At 39.2% G+C, this 20,086-nt stretch overlaps 1 protein-coding gene across 1 annotated transcript in view; it reads left to right on the forward strand.

Moving 5' to 3' along the window:
• CDH2 (cadherin 2) overlaps window positions 1-20,086 on the forward strand; it is a 192,701-nt gene that overhangs the window by 131,954 nt on the left and 40,661 nt on the right. The window contains exons 3-7 of the mRNA XM_072949068.1: window positions 3,809-4,035; window positions 5,819-5,965; window positions 7,680-7,835; window positions 11,540-11,684; window positions 14,380-14,552. Coding sequence (XP_072805169.1) covers window positions 3,809-4,035; window positions 5,819-5,965; window positions 7,680-7,835; window positions 11,540-11,684; window positions 14,380-14,552 — 848 coding nt within the window. The remainder of the gene's footprint in view (window positions 1-3,808; window positions 4,036-5,818; window positions 5,966-7,679; window positions 7,836-11,539; window positions 11,685-14,379; window positions 14,553-20,086) is intronic.

Below are 20,086 nucleotides of genomic sequence, written 5' to 3' on the forward strand. Positions count from 1 at the left end.
TCTTTTCCTGTGTCCTAACGTGGGCTTCCCTCTGTGTACGTGTGGATCTGTGTCCAATGTCCTCTTCTTTTAAGACACCAGCCACATTGCATGAGGGCCCACCCATATGAGCTCATTTCTCTTAATTATATGTCTTTATCTCCAAATACACTTATATTCTAAGGTACTGGGAATTAGAGCTTCAGCCTGTGAATTTGGGGGAACACAATTCAGTCCATAGCACCCATTGAAATTAGCAAGCTTGTTAATTTGCAGGACTTGAAAACGGTAAAACCTGGTCGTCATGGATCACGCCTCTGAGCCGGGCACTGTCCATGCAGTAAGTCACAACCACAGGATGGAGTCAGGACTGCCGTTTCACCAAGAAAACCTTTTTCAGTTGGCAGTGGACTTCTTTGCAGTTCAGGAATGGATTCCACTAGTTGAATGTGCAAAGAGAATTTATGTACTACAACACATTTCTTTACACCTGAGTGATAGACAAAATGTTGCTTATTTTATTTAATACTGGAGCAAATGAAAATTAGTATTTGTTTAAAATACCAAGAACAATTTAATAACAGAAAGCAACAGGGTCAGAGGTTCTAGAAAAGCTAAATTACTTTATTTTATTTTATTTTATTTATTATGAATAAAATATAATAATCATTATTATTTTATTAAATTTTTTTGATGGAGATATCGGGGATTGAACCCAGGACCTTGTACATGCTAAGCATGTGCTCTACCACTGAGATATACTCACTCCCCTAAATGATTTTAAATAAATGACCTTTATGCAATTTCCTCCAGTGTTTTCTCCAATGTCAGACACTCTGGGTCACCCACTTTTCATTTCTAGCCTGTGCAGTGACCCTTTGTAGGAAAAGGCACATTTTTTCTTTTTTGCTAATGCATGTTTTCAAAGGCCTCCTTCCTTGCCTGCATCTTTCTGACACCTGAATCCAAATAGCAGATGTCAGTGACAGGACAAGTCACCGTGACATTTTCTCATCTGCCACACACTCACCAGCCCACGAGGGGCTCAGCGTCTCCCCTCGGTGTGACACAGGCTGTCCCCCACTTCAAGAACTCCTTTCTAATATGCCAGTTACCAGGTACTTTCAGAGGCCTAAATGTTGCATTATTCTCTTTCCAAGCATTTATCACGCCTCTCTGTCATTTCTTTGCCTTTATTGTCTACTCAAGGTTTAAGTTTCAGTAACTTGAGAGTCATGAGTTGAGTTGGAACCCTTTGTGCTTCTGTAGGGCGGACAGCCACGAGGAGTCAAACAGCATGGGACCTAGGTAGCTTTTTGATTTTCTTCCCTGCCTGCAGAACAGGTAACACGGTACCCACTTCAGGTGGCTATTCTTAAGGTTAAAATAGATCACCTAACCTTAAGTGTCTCGTTCAGTGCCCGGCATTCAACAAATATTAATACATTTTCTTTCACAACCCAACCACCTAATACCAAGTCAAGTTATTTGAAGTCCCTGGGTTTTGTTGGTGTTAACTGTTGGTGCTGAATGCTGCAACAGGCTGGGCAGACTTCTAAATTTCCCTTCTGTTTTCTAGTTTTTTGGAAAAGTTGTCAGATATTAATATCTAATGGACCTTAGATATTGAGTGAATGTTTATTCTGCCCTTATCACTGTTAGGCGTCATAGAAAACAAAGAACCAATTTCTGGTGCACAGCACAACGTCCCAGTCGTGCCTACACATACATACATTCATTTTCATATTCTTCTTCAGAAAATGACACATTGTAACTGACTGTACTTCAATTTAAATTTAAAAACAAAAAGAGGAAATAAAAATACTATATCCTCTAAAAAAAGGAAAGAAAATAAAGAACGGAGACTCACCGTCAGGAAGTCAAAATGAGTTTACGATCTGCTTACAGAGAGACCGAAGAGACCAGGTGACTAAGAATTAAGAGAGCGTTGTACACGAGGTCAGAGAGTTTACATATATTGCAGATACTAAGGAGGGAGGAGAAAATCACAGCAGAGGTTTAGTCTACAAGTGGCTCTACAGTGACCTGGATCAGGGAGGGGACCAGTTAACAGGCAGATGCAACAATCCAGGTGTGAATTGCTGAGGAGCAATGCGAAAGTGGAAAAATGAACCAGAAAGTGCAGAACAGTATATAATTTTCCTGATCCAGATTATATTTTTTTAAGTATCATGATTACCTTTTGTGATGTAAAAGGGAATTTGATACAAAAAGACTGTGAAAGTCTTTCATTTTGATTTCTCAGCGGGGTCCCCCAATTTCACTTTTCATTTCGCTGTCTTTAATAAAACATAAGCAGTAGATGGCATTGTTCTATAGAAAACATTCCCATTTTTCACTTTTAAATCACATGGCGTGTAAGATGGGGTAATCAGGCATCTTCTGGGATACTTTCACTTCAAAGACAAATATTTTGGTTTAACATAATGTAGTGTGAGATACGACTTTTCATTTTGAAATGTTTGAAAGATGAAGGATAAAATATATGGATTGTGTGGAAAATAATGTATTCAGTAAAGTCTGTTATTACTGTTATCCAGGATTTTACGGTAACGTAGGGAAATAATCATGCATGTTATTTGTCTGTGGTCTGGTGCACATCTCAGCGAATTTATATTAACGACAACAAAAGAACTGTCATCAGTTCGTATGCGGAGTGGGGGTTCAAAAAATTTACTTAGGTCCTTGAAAAATGCAAAAGGTGTATATATTTTGTAATGTGGGCCTATTAATTGAATTCCAAAATGCATCCTGTGTAATTGTGGTCAGGACATAACATCACATGTTTACAGAAATGAAAAATTGCTTTTTCTTTGATCCCTTTATGCTGTTCCTATAGAATTTTTCTTCGAAAAGAATGGTTAAGGATTTCAAAGGAAATAATCTTCCTTAGGGAATATTTGTATTATTTTACAATTTTATTTTGGCTTGAGTATGTCTAGTTCTACATTTAGAAGGATGTAGTTTAACTTCCGTTATCCGATGAGACATAAACTGATTGACATTACTTTTAAGAAAGCGTTAATTGTTTCCACTTTTAAGTTCATTACATGTAAGATTGAGTTAATTAAGAAACTGAAATATTTTTGATTCTTCTACTCTTAAGACATATTTTTAGTTAAAGTTAATTTTGAGATACACCTTAGTTTCATTTGTTTGAAAATTTATCATATTGTTATTGCTTCATGGAACTACTATAAGCACCATCAGAACTAAAAGTTGCAAGGTCTTGTTATCCTAGAGTATGGTGGGCATTCAGAATTAATAAGTGTTACTGCTTTATTCCTTTAAGCATTTATTCCAAAATTACACATATTAAGTGTACATGCCAGGAAATGTGCAGGGTAAACAAGATAGCTAAGAAAATTTGCCCTGTAGGACTCTCACGGTGAGTATAAGGCTTGGCTTTCAAACTACAGTAATAGAGTTCAGATTGCTACACGAAGACTGAAAACAAGGCATCTGTTCTACCCTCATTGACTTTGAGGCTGGGACATACAGGATGAATAGGAGTTTGGTAAGAAGTGACAGGCAGTCTCGGTGAGAGACATGACTGGAAGAGCAGGTGCCCCTGAGGGCCCAGGATCCAGGGGCTTGTGGAAGAAAGGGAAGGCTTTGGAACAAGAAGACACAGGGGACAACTCAGAACCACAGTCTGACATTTACATTCCTGTAATAATGTAAAAATAAAATTTTTGTGTTTCCTATTACTGCCTTTTATTTTAACGTAATCAAGTTATAGATTTAGATGCTAGCTGTTTTTGCCTCTGGAGTATAATTAGTCTTGTATATTTATTATCTTTCACAGTGAAGTTTAGCAACTGCAATGGGAAAAGGAAAGTACAGTATGAAAGCAGTGAACCAGCAGACTTTAAGGTAGATGAAGACGGGATGGTGTATGCTGTGAGAAGTTTCCCCCTGTCCTCCGAGCACTCCAAGTTCCTGATATATGCCCAAGACAAAGAGACTCAGGAAAAGTGGCAAGTAGCAGTGAAGCTGAGCCTGAAGCCAGCCTCACCTGAGGAGTCAGAGAAGGTAGGGTATCCAAATATGGCGTTGGGTGGAGTTACGTTTGAAAACCAGATTTGTACGGTTTGAACTAAATACATACTTCGCATCACATGAACAGGTGGCCAATATTTGAATTTTTATCAACTTCAGCCACCTCAGTAGTATTTCGTTGTGCTTTTAATCTTATAAGGTACTCAGAGTAAATCTGTTTTCAGCAATCTGAAACTGTATTTGAAAGGTTTGTTTCTACTTTGAGACTTATAACTCAAATGAGAAGGAGTTGTTTGTTTTAAATCTCTTAGGAGCTTTACAAGCTGCATTTAACTGCAAAATAAACAGTTGTTTGCAAGATGTCACCCGCCAAATTTATTAGAGAGGAAGTACAAATTTATACGAATAACAGGAAAGCATTTCCGGCGAGGAGTATTGGGTTTTTGTCTTGCCCCTTAATAATCAGATTGGGGACTATGAATTATTCATACTACCAGCATGACTTTTAGGGATAATATACTCCCTGTGGTGGAGCTGCTATCAGCCAAGATAAAGTAAGTAAGGTACATTTCCAACAGAGTAAAGTTCACCTCAAATCAACATTTATTGAGCACTTATTTTATGTGAGCCACTATTTAAAATTTTGTTTTTTAATGGAGGTATTGGGGGTTGAACCCAGGACCTCGTGTACGCTAAGCATGAGCTCTACCACTGAGCGATACCCTCCCCCTTAAGAATTTTTAATAAGATGCAATAACTTCTTCGGTAAAGTTACGGTACGATTATTCATTTCTGAATATTCTGGTTCTCTGAGTTAATCTGAAACAGATATGAGAGGGTGCCACACTCATACAATCTGAGGTCCATGATTTTATGAACCATGACACTGTAACAATTTGTATATTTGTCGTACTGTGAGAGATAAAAATACACACTTTGACTTCTGGTATTTAATTGCAAGTGTGATATATGCAGCCATAATCAAATACGGATAAATATAGGAGGAAAGGGTACCATTTTTCCTCTTACACCAGTGCCGGACTTTACATGAAACGTAATTTGTGAATCTGTTAACTGTTAAGGGGACTCATGTCACTGGGGATAACATAAAGTAAGGAGCTGGTCACCGAGTGGAAGCTGTTTTTGTTGTTGTCGGTTCGCTGCGTTCCCGGAAACGGACTTGGGATATTCACGTTGAAGCAGCAAGCGCTTAATGGCAAAATGTCTACAGATACAGGGAGAAACAAGAAAATGTTGACATCCAGCAGAGATTAATACCCCATGTGCAAAGTGGGTCATCTACAGCATCCATCACGGGTGACATAGGTTTAGAATAATTACAGCATTAATTCTGTGGGATTTAATAGGGTCATAAATATTTGAGACATTCCTTAGCAGTATGTATTAAACTTCCCTTGGAATTCAAATTATATTTTAGCACATCAAGATCTAAATTTAATGTACAGCAGCACATTACCTGAACTGTGGTTTAAACTAATGAGAAATGTATAAAAGGGTACTATTAAATTTTGCTCAATATTAACTACTATCTAAGATGGTTTATAAAAACGGCGATTGGTTTACACAGCTGTGCCACATAAGTTTGTTTGGAGTTCAGTTTTTCAGTGAACAGTGTAACCCAAAATTTTACAGTGTTTTCTCTTAACAGAGGGACAGGGAGAGGGCCTCCGGACGTGTTTTTTTGGTTCATAATAAGCTGTGATTTCTACATTTTCAGGTATCCATTGACATCGATGTATTTTCAGAAAACGTTTTCCTAATACTCAGGAATGTCTTCTTGTATTTCAATGCAAAGGAACCACAAGAAATTGAAGAAATCGTATTCCCGAGACAGCTGACTAAGCACAATGGCTACCTGCAAAGGCAGAAGAGAGACTGGGTTATCCCTCCAATCAACCTTCCAGAAAACTCCAGGGGGCCTTTTCCTCAAGAACTTGTCAGGGTAGGTGGCACAGTATCATGCATCTCCACGGCATGTGTCAGGTGTGCATTAAAAGTGCTTTTGGCTCTTTTTTCACAAGGCAGAGTCTGCGACATGTATGTACTAAAACATATATATATATATTTATATTGATGAAATGTCTGTAGTGTTGCAAAGAACCTTTTCTCCATCTTCTTGTTATCTCAAGTTATTTATAGGTAGAGCTCTTGGTGGGTCCGCCCTGGACACCATGGATGAGAAAGCTTGTTCAGCATGTGAACGCATATGCCCTAACGCCAACATTCACACCCACACCCTCCCCTCCCCCACAGCAGACACACATCTTAGCTTCCTTGTCTGAAAGCTTCACTCCTCGTGACGATCTTTGCCCTCTACCCATAGCTTTTGGGCTAAAGGAAAAATAAAGGGATAATCACTGACAAAAAAATGCCAGCACCAAGTGCATTTGAGAGTTTTTTAAAGAAATAAAAAATGACCTCTGATGCCATTAACAGACTCCCTGGGGTTGTGCAAAAACTTAGGCTTTAGAATCTGAAGAGTAAGGTCTTTTTTCAGTTACTCTAAATGCATACCATCAGACCCAGAGAAAGAAATGACGGATATTTCTACATGTTTAGTAAAATTAGCAGCCTGTTATTTATTACAAAAGGAAAATAAAACAAATTCAGTGTATATTCCCACTTATCAGAAAGTAAATGTTTCTGTATATGATTAGCGTAGCATTCTAACACAAATTTACTGAAAGCTATGTTTTTTAATGAGTCACTTACTTGTTTTGTATATGTATATGTAATGTGTATTATATATATTTTTAACAATGAAAGACATAACCTCCAAATAAAGGTGTTTTCTATTTTTACTTTAATAGAGAATAAGAAGACAGTTTTGCCTTAAGCAAAAAAAGAAACTAAATTCTGTTCCTGGATTAAAGCTATTCACCTAATACATAAATATCTCTTATCACCTCCCAACAGTATTGCTCAATCGGCCCTTTCTCTGTAACGTCCTTCCTCTTCGCTTTCTGTAGCCTGTTCCTATGATCACTGGTCTGTAAACTTATTTGTCCTAGGAATTGTTGTATTTGGAGGAGAAAGCAGTGAGCCTGTAATGGGTATAATTTTTGAGAGTGATAGGATAAAATCATTTCTCGTATGCTTTGTTATTAGTAAAGAATTTGGGGTACTGGGTGCCACCTTAAAATACTATGGGAAGCCCTGGTTGCAGTGAATGACGTGGGTACAGTTCAGGTACAGAAGTCTGACTCCCGGGCTCAACCACAACCTTAGAGCTCCCGGGTTAGGCTCTTTCACAGTCTTATATCTTATCTAACTGATGCAAAAAGTAAACAGTTTTTATTCTCATTAAATTGGACACCTGTTGCAGGGTTAAACATTGTAACCTCGAAATTCCCAGGATAGACTTTAATTCTGTTTAAAAACTGACGCTCCTTCATTTTGACTTTTGCACGGCTCCTGGTGAGTGTTCTTTTAGATGTTAACATTGCCCCTGCTCTTTCTGGTGACAGGTGACATCTCTTTTTGAAGCCCGTCACCAAGAAGCAAGGGCGAGGAACAGGACTGGGAGAGCTTCAAGGGTTTTCTGGAAAGAGATGGTGCACGTTTGTAACTGAAAAAGGCCATGAGCTGTGGCATGCCCTGTCTCCAATAATGAGCTCATTTAGCCCCTGTTTAATGTGACTGTTCTTGATCCTCAGATCAGGTCCGATAGAGATAAAAACCTTTCGCTGCGGTACAGCGTAACTGGACCAGGAGCTGACCAGCCTCCGACCGGTATCTTCATTATCAACCCCATCTCAGGTCAGCTGTCAGTGACTAAGCCTCTGGATCGCGAGCTGATAGCCCGGTTTCATGTAAGATTTCAACCAATTTACAATCCTGTGTATTAATTAATACTCTTCCAAATGTGTGCACCATTTAACATTTGCCCCTTGTGTCAGTCTTAAAGCTTTGAAACTGAGAATTTTAACACCAGAAATGTACTTGTAGCCTTTTCCATTTGTTTGAACAATTTTATTGTCTCGGTAAAATTGATAAATACTCATGGTAAAAAACAGACAATGCCAAGGAAAAAAAGTAAAATTACCTAAAATCAGATTACTCTTGACATGTTGATACTTGCCTCCCGATAATGTGGCTAAGAGCTGATAAGAACAGATTTACATGGAAGGGATCAAAATTGTTTCTTGTAAATTACATAGAGATCACAACATTTTAATGGCTGTATAGTATTCCATTGAATGTGTAGTTATAATTTTAATAGCAGATTCTTATTAATAGACATTTATGTTTGTCCTTTTGTCTGTCCCTGCTGGTAGTGCCATTAAATTGGAACATAGAAAATGGATAGCACATTTTTATTTTGTTATTCATTGGTCATATTACTTTCAGAACGACGTGCCATTTTGATATGCCTACAGGAATTGAAATTTCCCTTTTCCATGTAACCCTGCCAGTAAATACTTGGTTTCATCAATCTGCCAATCTGAGCAATCTTTTCTTAGATATATTATCCAGTTATATTTCTTATGTTAATTTTTATGTTATTTTTCTATTTTATTCATTTTCTTATTGAATGATAATAGTTTTTGCATACAGTTATATGTTCATGTTTTTTAATATATGTGTGTATTTGAAACTGACTTTCCCAATTTAAAAATAATATTGTATTGAGTATTTTAAAACTTAAGAATTAATTCATATTAAAGTATAAATCCCAGAAGGCATTTTTCTTCCTTTTTTTTTTTTCCAGCCATGCATGTGCATTTTTCTGGAATAGGATTTCAACAGTTTTTAAACAAGTTTAATATAGAAACCTAAATTAATCTTTTTATTCTTCTCCAATTTCTACATGAATAACTAAAACTTTTAATGAAAGTATCATTTTCTCCTAGGAAAGACTATATGCACATTGTAAAACCTTTTCAAATAATACAGAAATAAAACTTTTCAAATAATGCAGTATTAATAAGAAAGTAAGAAGAATTTGCAATCTCAGTACATAAAACTAACCATTTTCTTTTTTAAAAAAACTGGTGATATTCTGTAAGATATTTCTCTGTGCCTAGATTCGTAAATGTATTCTTTTGAAATTGGGATCATTCTCTGAAATCAAGTTTTTGTCACTCAGCAAGCATAATATTTAGCATTTTTCCATGTCAGTAAATCATTATTTATTTATATCATCATTTTTAACTGTCCTAACATAATTTTAATATATAGTAGGTACTTTCCACTCCATTATTAATTCCAGGCATTATTTATTTATTACCAGTACTATTTCTAGAAAAGTTTATCTTGATGTTTTAAGTTGCATATGTTGACTATCCAATTAAAGTGAATTTCCTATTCCTGTCTTATGTTGAATTTTGGAAGGGGAGGGAAATTGTTTGTCTTTTTCTCTAACCATTTTTATTAAGAACATTTTCTCTACTAGAGATGCTAATATGTGATTTGTCATCTGTTTCCCCTTTTGTTGTTTGTTTTTGAACTTTGTTTATAATTTTTACCCTACTATTACTTCGAGTTCTTGCACTGTAATATTTTGTCGTCATCGTTTTGATCAATGCCTTCTGGCTTTCCAGAGATGTTTATCAAGGTCTTTCTTACTCCAAGATGCTAATCTCTCCCATTTTATTGGTTTTCTTTCTTTCTTTTTTGTATCTAAATGCTTTACCTCTGTGGAGTTTATTTCCATAAAAGAAGAAAGGGATATAGATTCACTTTGTTTTTCTTTGTCCCAACACCGTATGTTGAATTCATGTTTCCGTTGATTTGTCATCTATACCCATCCACTCCAAACTTTTTAATCTACCTAAGCATGTGTTTGTATTTAGACTCTTCTTCCCATTAATTTATTGGTTGAATTTTTGCCCTTGTACAAATCTTCTAAATTATTGAAATTTTGAAATTATTAAAATATGGCTATGTGGTATAAAAGACTCCCACAGATATAAACAAGCAAATAAGCATACGAAAAACTAAAAATGTTTTAAAATCTGAATGTCACTCAGCTCCTTCCTCCCAAAAGCATGGATTATTTTATCAACCAATTATTTTAAAACCCTTAAAGAACATGTAATTCTAATGCTTTTTATACTGTTCTAAAACATAAAGAAGTACACCTTCCAAGCTTTTCACAAAAACATCACATTAATAGGGAAACTTAATAAAGATAGCACACAACAGTCCAGTCTCTAATATGAATACAGAGGGGGAGGGTATAGCTCAGTGGTAGAGTGCATGCCTAGCATGCACGAAGTCCTGAGTTCAATCCCCAGAACCTCCAGTAAAAGTAAATAAGTAAATAAACCTAATTACCTCCCTGCAACCCCCCAAAAAAGAACACAGATGCATGAATATAAATAAAATCAGTTCCAAAATTATAAATATCCCTTCCCATATGAATTCTCACTATTTGAACTCGTGTGGTTAAATCTCAGGAAATAAATATTTTCAGGTCAATTTTTAGAAAAATTCTTGTTCTCCAGATTCTCACTACTTGCACGTAAACGAGCAATATCCCTAACAAAACAATTAATTATAGGCTGGCAAGGCTGGTTAAGTATTAAGAATTTATTAATATAATGTAAGTATTAAATAAGCCAAGAAGAAAAGGGATTATTTCTATAGGTGCTGACAGGCCAGTGTAATAAAAATTTACATTGGTTCATGTGTTAAATAAGCCTCTAAATAAAAAAAGGATATGCTGATGCTTCTTTAACTTGATAAGGCGTATCCAACAGAAATGAGCAGCCAGCATCACACTTAACGGGAGACTCACAGGAGCGTTCCCTTTGAAAAGAAACAATTCAATGGAACACTACACAGCTTTTTGAAAAGATCAAAATGGTCTTCTATGTGCCAGATGAAAAGTTCTTGAAGTTATTTTGCCAAGAGTAGCTGAGTGATTATATTTGTTTAAAAAGGAAGAAAAAGATAAAATATCTAGCAGAATACCTAGAACACTGAGAACTCAACCTTGGGAGAGGAACAACTGTCTTATGTACTTATAATGTTTATGAGTGACTTTTACAATTAGGGGGAAAAAAAGAGTCCACATTCCTTGTGTACTCCTTTAATTCTTTCTAGATTCTCTTCTTTTCTTTTGTGCTCTTGATCTCTATGAGGACTCTTTGCCAGGACCACATTTTTAATTACCCTACTCATTTGTTTGGACTTAACAAAGGGGTTTGGGAGCTGGACAGAGCTGGCTTTGGATGGGGGCTCTGTCAGTAGATAAAGTTACTTAGCTTTTCTGAAGCTCAGTTTCTTCACCTTCAAATACTGATCATTCCTACCTGACGCTTTTGTATCTAGATTAAGTGAGTTAAAATCCATAAAGCTCTGAGCACCATGCCTGGCAGATAGCATGCAATGACATCTCCCTTAATTATACAGAGGTCGACTGACTTAAATTTTGATGGGACAAGTAGCTTTTGTTTGTCAGCTTCTCAGTCCATCCTTGAAATTTTGGTAGCGTGGTGATGGTGTATTTTATCTTCTCCCTCGAGACCTAAACCTGTTAAATAGTTTTGTTTTCTAATTGCTTTCGCAGTTGAGGGCACATGCAGTGGATATTAACGGCAACCAAGTGGAGAACCCCATTGACATTGTCATCAACGTTATCGATATGAATGACAACAGACCCGAGTTCTTACACCAGGTTTGGAACGGGACGGTTCCCGAGGGATCAAAGCCCGGTAGGTCTGGAGATCCTCATGTGGAGATTCCTGGGGGAAGAGCAGTGTAATCCAGCCCTATTTTATAAGTAAGATAAGGAGAAGTCACGTGAGCCTTCAGTGTCATTTTCTTTTATTCGTGATGCTTTTAGGGAAAAAAAGGAACGTACCTTAAGGAAAAGTGGATTGGAGAGAGAAGACGGGAAAGTATCACTCTACTGCCCACGACAGCCTTTTCTACCTTTGAAAAAATATATGCCACAGTGTCTGATTTGATAGTATAGAATCTATAGGATCCTTTGACTTGGCTGTGGTTGATACTGGCGGTGCAGCTGGAAAGAACACTGGAAGACGGGGGCTTTCTGCTCATTAAGTGTAGATTTTATCTTACTCGTCACAGCAGCACCTTAAACAACTGGAGAGTCTTCAAACACTTGGTGTCGTAGGACCAGGCGGTGAGGCAGCACAGAGCAGGAGGGGGGCTTGGCAACAGCTGAGAGCGTGGTTCTCTGGCTACGTGAGACAATTTACTTTCAGGGTGACCCTAATATCTTCTGCAGCCCTTGTATTTAAACTAGTGTCATGGAAGGTGACCCAGCCTAGAAGACAGCTGTGGTTGAAAGCCGCTCGCCATTGTGAAGTGATGTTTTACTAAGATTTTAGGTTCTTGTACTGAAAACTCTGTAGACTTCAGGCACAGGAGATGAGCAAAGCCAGAAAGGCCTATTGAGTCTGAAAAACCGGCAAATAAGAAAATCAGCTGGTGCAGAAATGGTAAAAGGAAACACTTCTCCAGCTTCCCTGAGATGATTCGGTGTTGAGAAAGACTAGGTTAATTGTATTTTAATTTTTTGTTATTTAAAAAAGCCGCAACGTTTAAACTTAAGCTGTATGTTTCCTTTGTCATCTCTACCAGTTTACGCAGAAGCCAGTTTATAGATCTAATGACTGTGCCTTAAGGTGGCGTTTTCCTGGTGCAAATACACTTGTGTGAATCCTTAGAAAAGCAGAGGTGGGGGTGGGGGTTGCCGGGTGGGGAGACATGAGCTGTGCAGGAAGTTCGACCATCTGTGGCTCCTTCTGAGTCATATTTCAGAGTAGCTTCCTTGGGTATTTTAAAATAGAGAAAAATCAAAGCATGTTAAACATATCCTTACTAAAACACAAGGCTTCTACACATATTCTAAAGATAAATAAACGTTGTGCTTTTCTGCTTGGGGGAGTTTTTTGAAATCATTCATTGTCTTTCTTTCCCTCTAACTTTATTAAAAGGATTGTTTCATAAAGATTGTCAAAAGCAAACCATTGCAGATTGATTTATTATCCATTTGACCATGAGTTTCCATAAAGCCCCCATAAATAAACAACTCTTAGTGATCAGGAGATGAAACATAAAGACATTTTATGAGTCTGTTTTGTACGTACGTTTGAAAACATTCTTCTAGGCAAGGTTTGATAATGCCATGAATCTTGAGTTAACTCAAAATGCAATACTGTAAGTGGTATTTTGGTTCAAGATTCTGAGACATGTATTTTTCTGTTTTAACAATTCGTTCATTCCACAAATGTTTGGAGAGCCCATGCTGGGTGCTCAGCGCTCTTCCTGACACAGAGGTGACAAGCTCGTTCCTGTCTTCCTGGAGCTTAAATTCCAGTAGAGGAGGAAAAGAAAAGGCAAGCCAAAGCAAGTGGACAGTGAAGTTTTGAGAAAAGAATACTAAGCCAAGTTGGCACATAATCCAGTGTCTTATTTAAGGGACAAGCTCCAAAAAGAGATTTGAAATATGTGAGCAAGCCTTAGTTAATTCTGGGACCAAAAAAAAAAAAAGTACCATGTAAAGAGAATAACAATTGTGAAGGCTCTAAAGTAGAAATGAGCTTAGGGTCCTTATGAAGAAGATGGGCTGGAGATGGACCGTTTTATAATCCAGTTCTCATAAAGATCCCACGGAACAAACTGTCTTAAATAGTAACTACCTTCCTTTTTATTCTTAAATTACAGTTTGTCTAGCCAGTTTGAATTGATTTGATCCTCATGCTTCGTAGACTTCCTTTCCACAATATCTAATAGATTGAAGTCCCCGAGTTTGTTGCAGTGTTCTTTCAATCTCCTAGGAAATAATGAACCACGATGCCAAATCCCTATTCGGAATATCTACCGAAACAGTCATGCATGGAATGATTTCCTCATGACCTCAGTAAATGGAGTGTGTGTCGATATGCACACAGCTTACTTTCTGAAAGTGACTTAGGCACTGGGGAGAATCTTGCCCAGCATGTCATTCTAGATGTTACCGCGTAACGGAAAAAACATGGCAGAGGGAAGGAATCAGTGGCCATAAAATACATTTCAAATGTCATCTGTGTTACTTCTTATTCGCGTTTTACATAAATGCCTTCATTTAAAGACCTAAAGTGATCCTTTCTTTGAATCATACAGTGAATTTGTTCTCGAAGTATATGGGGAAAAAATTGAGTCTGTATAAAGGTGTAAAATTGTTTTACAGTTTCCTTTCAGGCATCTAAACCATGTTGCATATTTTTTTTTTTTTTGGAAATGAGGACTGTTCTCATGTGTAGTGTCTTTAACCACGTCTAAATGATTGTCTGTTTTGAAAAAGTGAAATTAAGATTGATGGAAAAGGTAACGATGCCTTCTGTTTGGGGGTCCTGCAGTGAAGGGTGGCCATTCACTTTCCGTGTGTCCTGTGTCTAGGGACATACGTGATGACAGTCACTGCTATTGATGCTGATGATCCAAACGCCCTGAATGGGATGCTGAGGTACAGAATCCTGTCCCAGGCTCCAAGCACCCCTTCGCCCAACATGTTTACAATCAACAATGAGACTGGTGACATTATCACAGTGGCAGCTGGACTTGATAGAGAAGTAAGCCAACCAAAACCTGTAGTTGAATTTGTTTTTAATCTTAAACGCGCGCAGTGTCACATACAGTTTGTCTCCAGGTAATAACATATCCACAGTATTAATCGAATGTTGATTTTCATTGAGAAATTGGTTGTACTCTTTTCTATAGAACCTGCAAGTTGGTTAAATGATACGTGTATACTGCATAAATCTTTGCTAGTCCATGTAATATGTAGTGTGATCATTGGCAAAGTGAAGCCAATAACGCTCTGGTGTCTAATTTTTTAAATTCTTGGCATTTTCTCGTTTTTCCCTCAGGCCCAAAAGATTTCTTGGAGGAATTAAATTAAAAACCATGCCCAAATAAAGTGGACATAAGTTTAGGATAATTTTTAACATTCATACTTTTAAGAGGCCACAAAGAGCATGTGTGATGAGGTTTTTCGTGGCCCCCGTGGCTAGCCTGATTTAGTGCAGAAGGGAGGCTCTCCTTCCGTTAACTCTCAGATTAATTTATTTACCAAGTTTGAGCATCAATAACTACGTTCATTCCCCTGACAAGCCTTTAAAGTTATAAATGCAGAGGAACACACTTCTGGCCATAATATTTTGTTGCAACGGCATAAACTGTTGATTGTGTTGGAATATGATGTTGTATCACAGTCTGAGAAGGAAGAGGTGTCTCAGTTAATTCCAGATGGATCCTCTCCCGTCACAGACCTCAGCCCACCATGCTCCGGTACCCTGCTGGTTTTGTCCAGGAATGTCTTGCAGATTTTTCTTAATCTTAAACCTTCTAATCCTTCATGGTGCCATTCAAGCCCTGCTTACGTCCTTTCCTGAAACTCCAGCCCTGATGAATTGTTTTACAGCCTTTCTCTATTCTGTTCTGACCATTTTCCTAGCGATTGTCAAGGTCATTATGGACCATCAGCAATCGTCGGGCGGGAGAGTTATCAAACTGCCAACTCGTAGAGACCCGTGCTTGGAGATTTCTGGCTGAGCCAGCTCTTGTAGTAATGAGACCTCATATTATATACGTCAAAAGGAAACGTTATACCTACCGTAATAAATGTCATTGACAAGGATTTTAGGAGTTGGTTTTTATGATGCTGTATTTTCCTTAGTAAAGTAGCATTCACTTGAACTGGATCAAAGAAAACGCTGCTACTGTAATTCATTATATACGCAAGATAGTGCCAGCAACACTTTAATAAAGTAATATGAGCCAATCAGTATTGCTTAATTCACAGCTGAGATGAGAGTTTTTCTTAGGAGTCAGATGTATGTCTTCTACGTTGTGCCTGTGAACTCTGAGGTGTCAATGGTCCTTTCTCTAGGACTATTTTGCACCAGAGGTTGTTGAAATTTAGTTTTTGCAGTAGTACGTTTAGCTCAGTGATATTTGGAACTATATGTCTTTTCACCTCTTCCATTACTATATGAAATACTATTCTTAAGTGTCAATAGATTCAGCATGAATACTATATTTTGTAAAAGATTATGGTATATATTTTTTTAACATTCTCTCTCGAGGGCCAGGTTGCTCACATACCAAGTAGGTATAACTTACCTCCCAAACCTAACGTTTCTCTTTCATTTCACACTCTCGTGAGATTCAGAAATAGGGCTTCATCTTGTTTTCCCACAGTAATACTCCTGTCACCTTTAGCCTGGCTGTTTTCTGATAAGCAAGAGGCAGAAAGAAGGAAAGACAGTTTGACCAAAGTAAACCAACCATATTGAACAATCTGGGAGACTGTATTGAGTTCAGAGGGTGAAAGCCAGATGTCAGGCTGGAGTTGTGGTTGTCTGCCCCGCGGTGCACAGAGCAGCTCGAGGTCACCCTCCGAGATGAGTATGGGCATGGATTCGAACCTGTAGAGTCTCAGGTTCAACACAGGATGAGGAATAGCTTCCTGACAGTGAAATTATTAAACATAACATTGAATTACTAGCAAAATTATGGGAAGAAAACCTTTTTCTGAAAGTCATTTAACATTAGAAAATGTATCTGTCTTAGGTGGTTTGTGGTCATCTCTGCCCGAGGCCGGGGATAAATGACTGACTTCTCCAGGCCTCATGCAGGCTGGGGGCGCTTTTCCTTCCATTAGACGTCACGGGTTTCTTTCTGTCCAAAGTCATTTCCGTCATCGTCCTCCCAGGCTGAGTGACACCTTTAAGTGACTGAGCTTCTAATCATTGAAATGTTTATGGGGATTCAGCTTTTTCTTTTCCTTTCATCTCCTGGTTAAAAAACATAAAATTCCAATTCTCGAGGTTCTCCAGACCTGAAGTGGTACCCACCACTCCTGCCGGTCCTCAGGTTTTTTTTGTCTCCACCTGACTTTTCATTGCATGACTTGGTGGTGCCCGTTCCTGGCATTGTCTCCATTTCTCCAGCTTTTTCAAGTCCGTCTCCTGCCCTTTGTGGTCAGGACTACTGATGAAATGACCTTCTGCTTCACTCGGTTTGAATAATTCTGGTTTTGCCTGTTGTGGGCTATTTGACTTTCAGTGTATTCCCCGTCTGTCAATGAGGGGAATAGTATTATATGTACTTCATGGGATGATGGTAAGGGTTACATAGCATGCCGCATGAAGCATCCAGCACAGTGTCCAGTACAGTTAGCTCTCGTTTTCCCCGCCGCCATCAAAAATCCATTCTGAGCATCTAATGGGTGAACACCACCACTCTTACTCCGCATCTGAAGTTTTCTTATGGCAAAGTGAGAAAAAAAATTACCTGTTTTCCAAGCTAGATATACGGTCACTTGTGCCCTCAATTCCCTGTTCTATCCTGGAGGAATGTTCTCCTGTTTTCTGTTGTCTGGGTCTTCCCTTCTCTGCAGGTTCTGTCCTGCAAACCCCGTGGGTTCCTTCATAATCTACAAACATGCTGAGTGTCCCCTTTGGTCAAAGGATTTTCCACAACCCACAGCATGAAATCACAGCTCTTTAATGTGACACTCCAAACCCTCTAAGACACTGGTCCCAAAGCCTTCCTATCTGGTCTGACCTCCTAGAATTCTTCCCTCCTGCTATGAGCCAGCGATGCCCTCCACCCATACTAGCACATGCCGTTCCTTGTACAGATCTGATCTTCTCTATTCTTCTATGTCCCTTGTTTCCTCTGCTTGAAGATTCCTTTCCCACTTCTCTGTAGAGCAGACTGATCCTCGTTCTCTGAGAGCAGGTCCTCAACCCATCCCCTGGGCACCCGTGGTAGCCTGCGTTCCTCTAGCCACACAAAGACGATGTCACGTGGACATCATATCTGCCTTCCAGCTCCCAGTATTCAGTGAGCTTGATGCGTTCCTCTTCTTTTCACCTCGAATAGGAACCTGGAAGAAATGTTCAAGTTGTTAGATTCTCTCCTTCCTGTCAACACCAGACTCCTCAGAAGGGCAGCCCACAGCCACACGCCACTCCTCCGCCTTCCTCATCTCCTCGGACTCTGGCTTTCTGCCCGCCTGCCCCGCTCAGATGCACTCACCCCGTGCAGATCCTCTCACTTTCTTGAAGGGCACTAGTATCGCAGAGCAACTAATGGCGCAGGCTCTGGACTCAGAGAGACCTGGATTCAAATCTTTTCTCTGCTTCTTACAGCTAAGTGTCCGTGGGCAAGCCTTGGTTTCCTTATCTGTGAAATGGGGATTAAAAACAGTCCACGTGCCTTATCGGTTTATATTGAGGACTAAATGAGACCATGCATAGTGCTTAGGACTGTGTCTGGCACGTAGTGCTCTGTCTCAATAATTTTTTTTTTTTATTATCAAGGCCCTTAGAACAATGCTGGCATTCAGCAAGCATTCAAAAAGTTTTTAACTTACATACTTACAAGGTGGGTGGTACTGTCAGCCCCATTTCACAGACAAGGGAACTGGGGCTTTGCATTTAAGAATTTGAACAGGGTCACAAACCCGCACTAAGTTCTCATGACGGTACCACTCACTTGTGCATCCAAAAGCCAGCCTGTCGTCTCCCTAAATCTGTGGTTGCTGATGGATTTCCTGTTTCATGTGAGCAGTGCCTCCTCCTCCAGTCTCCCAGGCTCCTGGTCTGCTTCCCTCTACTGGGCACTGCCATCCATCCACTGATCTATTTAGTCATCAGGTTCCTCTCATTTTACCCAAAAAGTGCATCTTGCGTCCATTTGTCCCTCCCTCCAGGCTTTGAGGACTGGTCCAGATATCACTATTAGAAGTTCCTTCCCCACTTCTTCCTCTCTTACTGTGGTTGCGTTGCACATTTGGTCCCGTGACGCATTAATATTTGTCCTTATCACTCGGTGGCAGCAAGGCCGTCTCTGGTTCTGCTCATTATTTTATCCAGGTAAACTAACTCTATCACCTGGCATCTAATGGACATTCATTAAATGTTTGCCGAATGGATGATTGAATGTCCTCACCTCTTCATTCACTTCTGGCCACCTAGTTCAGTGTTTTGGAAGTACGGCGCCCACGGGTAAGGATCTTCACCGATACCCGTGGGGAAGCCTCCAGGGAAAACCAGAGACTTCAGGGCTTTTAGATCCTACTCCCTCAAGTAGAGATGGTCAGAGCACAAGCGTTGTATTGTGTTTATTTTTACAGTTGTATTTATGGCAAGTGATGCTAGTTTTCCATTTATAGTACCTTTACAATAAATTGTTTTTTAAAAGAGAGTTAATGCCAACATGAATAGTCATTGATTCATGGTATAGAAATAGGAGGTTGCGGCAGAACTGGGAAGATGGTATATGAATCAGTTTAGTAGTTTGGGAAACAGTGAGCTAGTTTATGCTCTCAGGATATGTATCTTTAATAAATAAATGATAGCGAGCCATGTAAATAAAAAGATGGTTTTCCTCAAACCTGAAATGATTTTTATAATGTAATGCAAGGCCCAAGGTTCCTCATACATTCTTCCATCCAACCACAAATTCAAAAGCATTTATTGGCTTGCTTAGTCTGTCAGACACTGCTGTACATAGCAGGGACACCAACGCCTGCAAAGCGGTGACCCTGGGGAGGGGCTTGTGAGCATAGCCAGGGAGGATGGACCGACGGATGGACTGATAACAGCCTTGTATACTAGAAACAGTGATAGAGGTGTGTCCTGAGTAGGCAAACACCTCGCCTCAAGGACTCTCTGAAGTCATCTCTGCAGTGACTTTTCAGCTTCATGTTTGCCAGGCTCAGATACAGGAGGATGCGTATGCTAGGCCAGGGTTTCTCCACATTTTGGATCTGATAAATCTCTGTTGTGGGGGCAAGTCCTGTGCATCAAAGGGTGTTTAATAGCATCTGTGGCCTCTCCCCTTTAGATACCAGTAGCACTGCCCTGACAACCAGAAATGTCTCAGGGTATTGACAAATGTCCCTTGGGGTGGGGGAGGCAAAATTGCCCCAGTTGAGAATCACTGGTCCAGGCAGAGGAAGATGCCAAATGCAGTGTCACTGGGATGTGGTCGGCATTTGAAGATAGATACAAACAGCTCAAGGTAGGGAGTAAGGGAATGGAAGGGGGCAGCTCTGGGAAGGTGGGTGAGTCGCAGAGATGGATAGACTGAC

The sequence above is a fragment of the Vicugna pacos genome, chromosome 24 (genome assembly GCF_048564905.1).
Source record: "Vicugna pacos chromosome 24, VicPac4, whole genome shotgun sequence".
NCBI lineage: Eukaryota > Metazoa > Chordata > Mammalia > Artiodactyla > Camelidae > Vicugna > Vicugna pacos.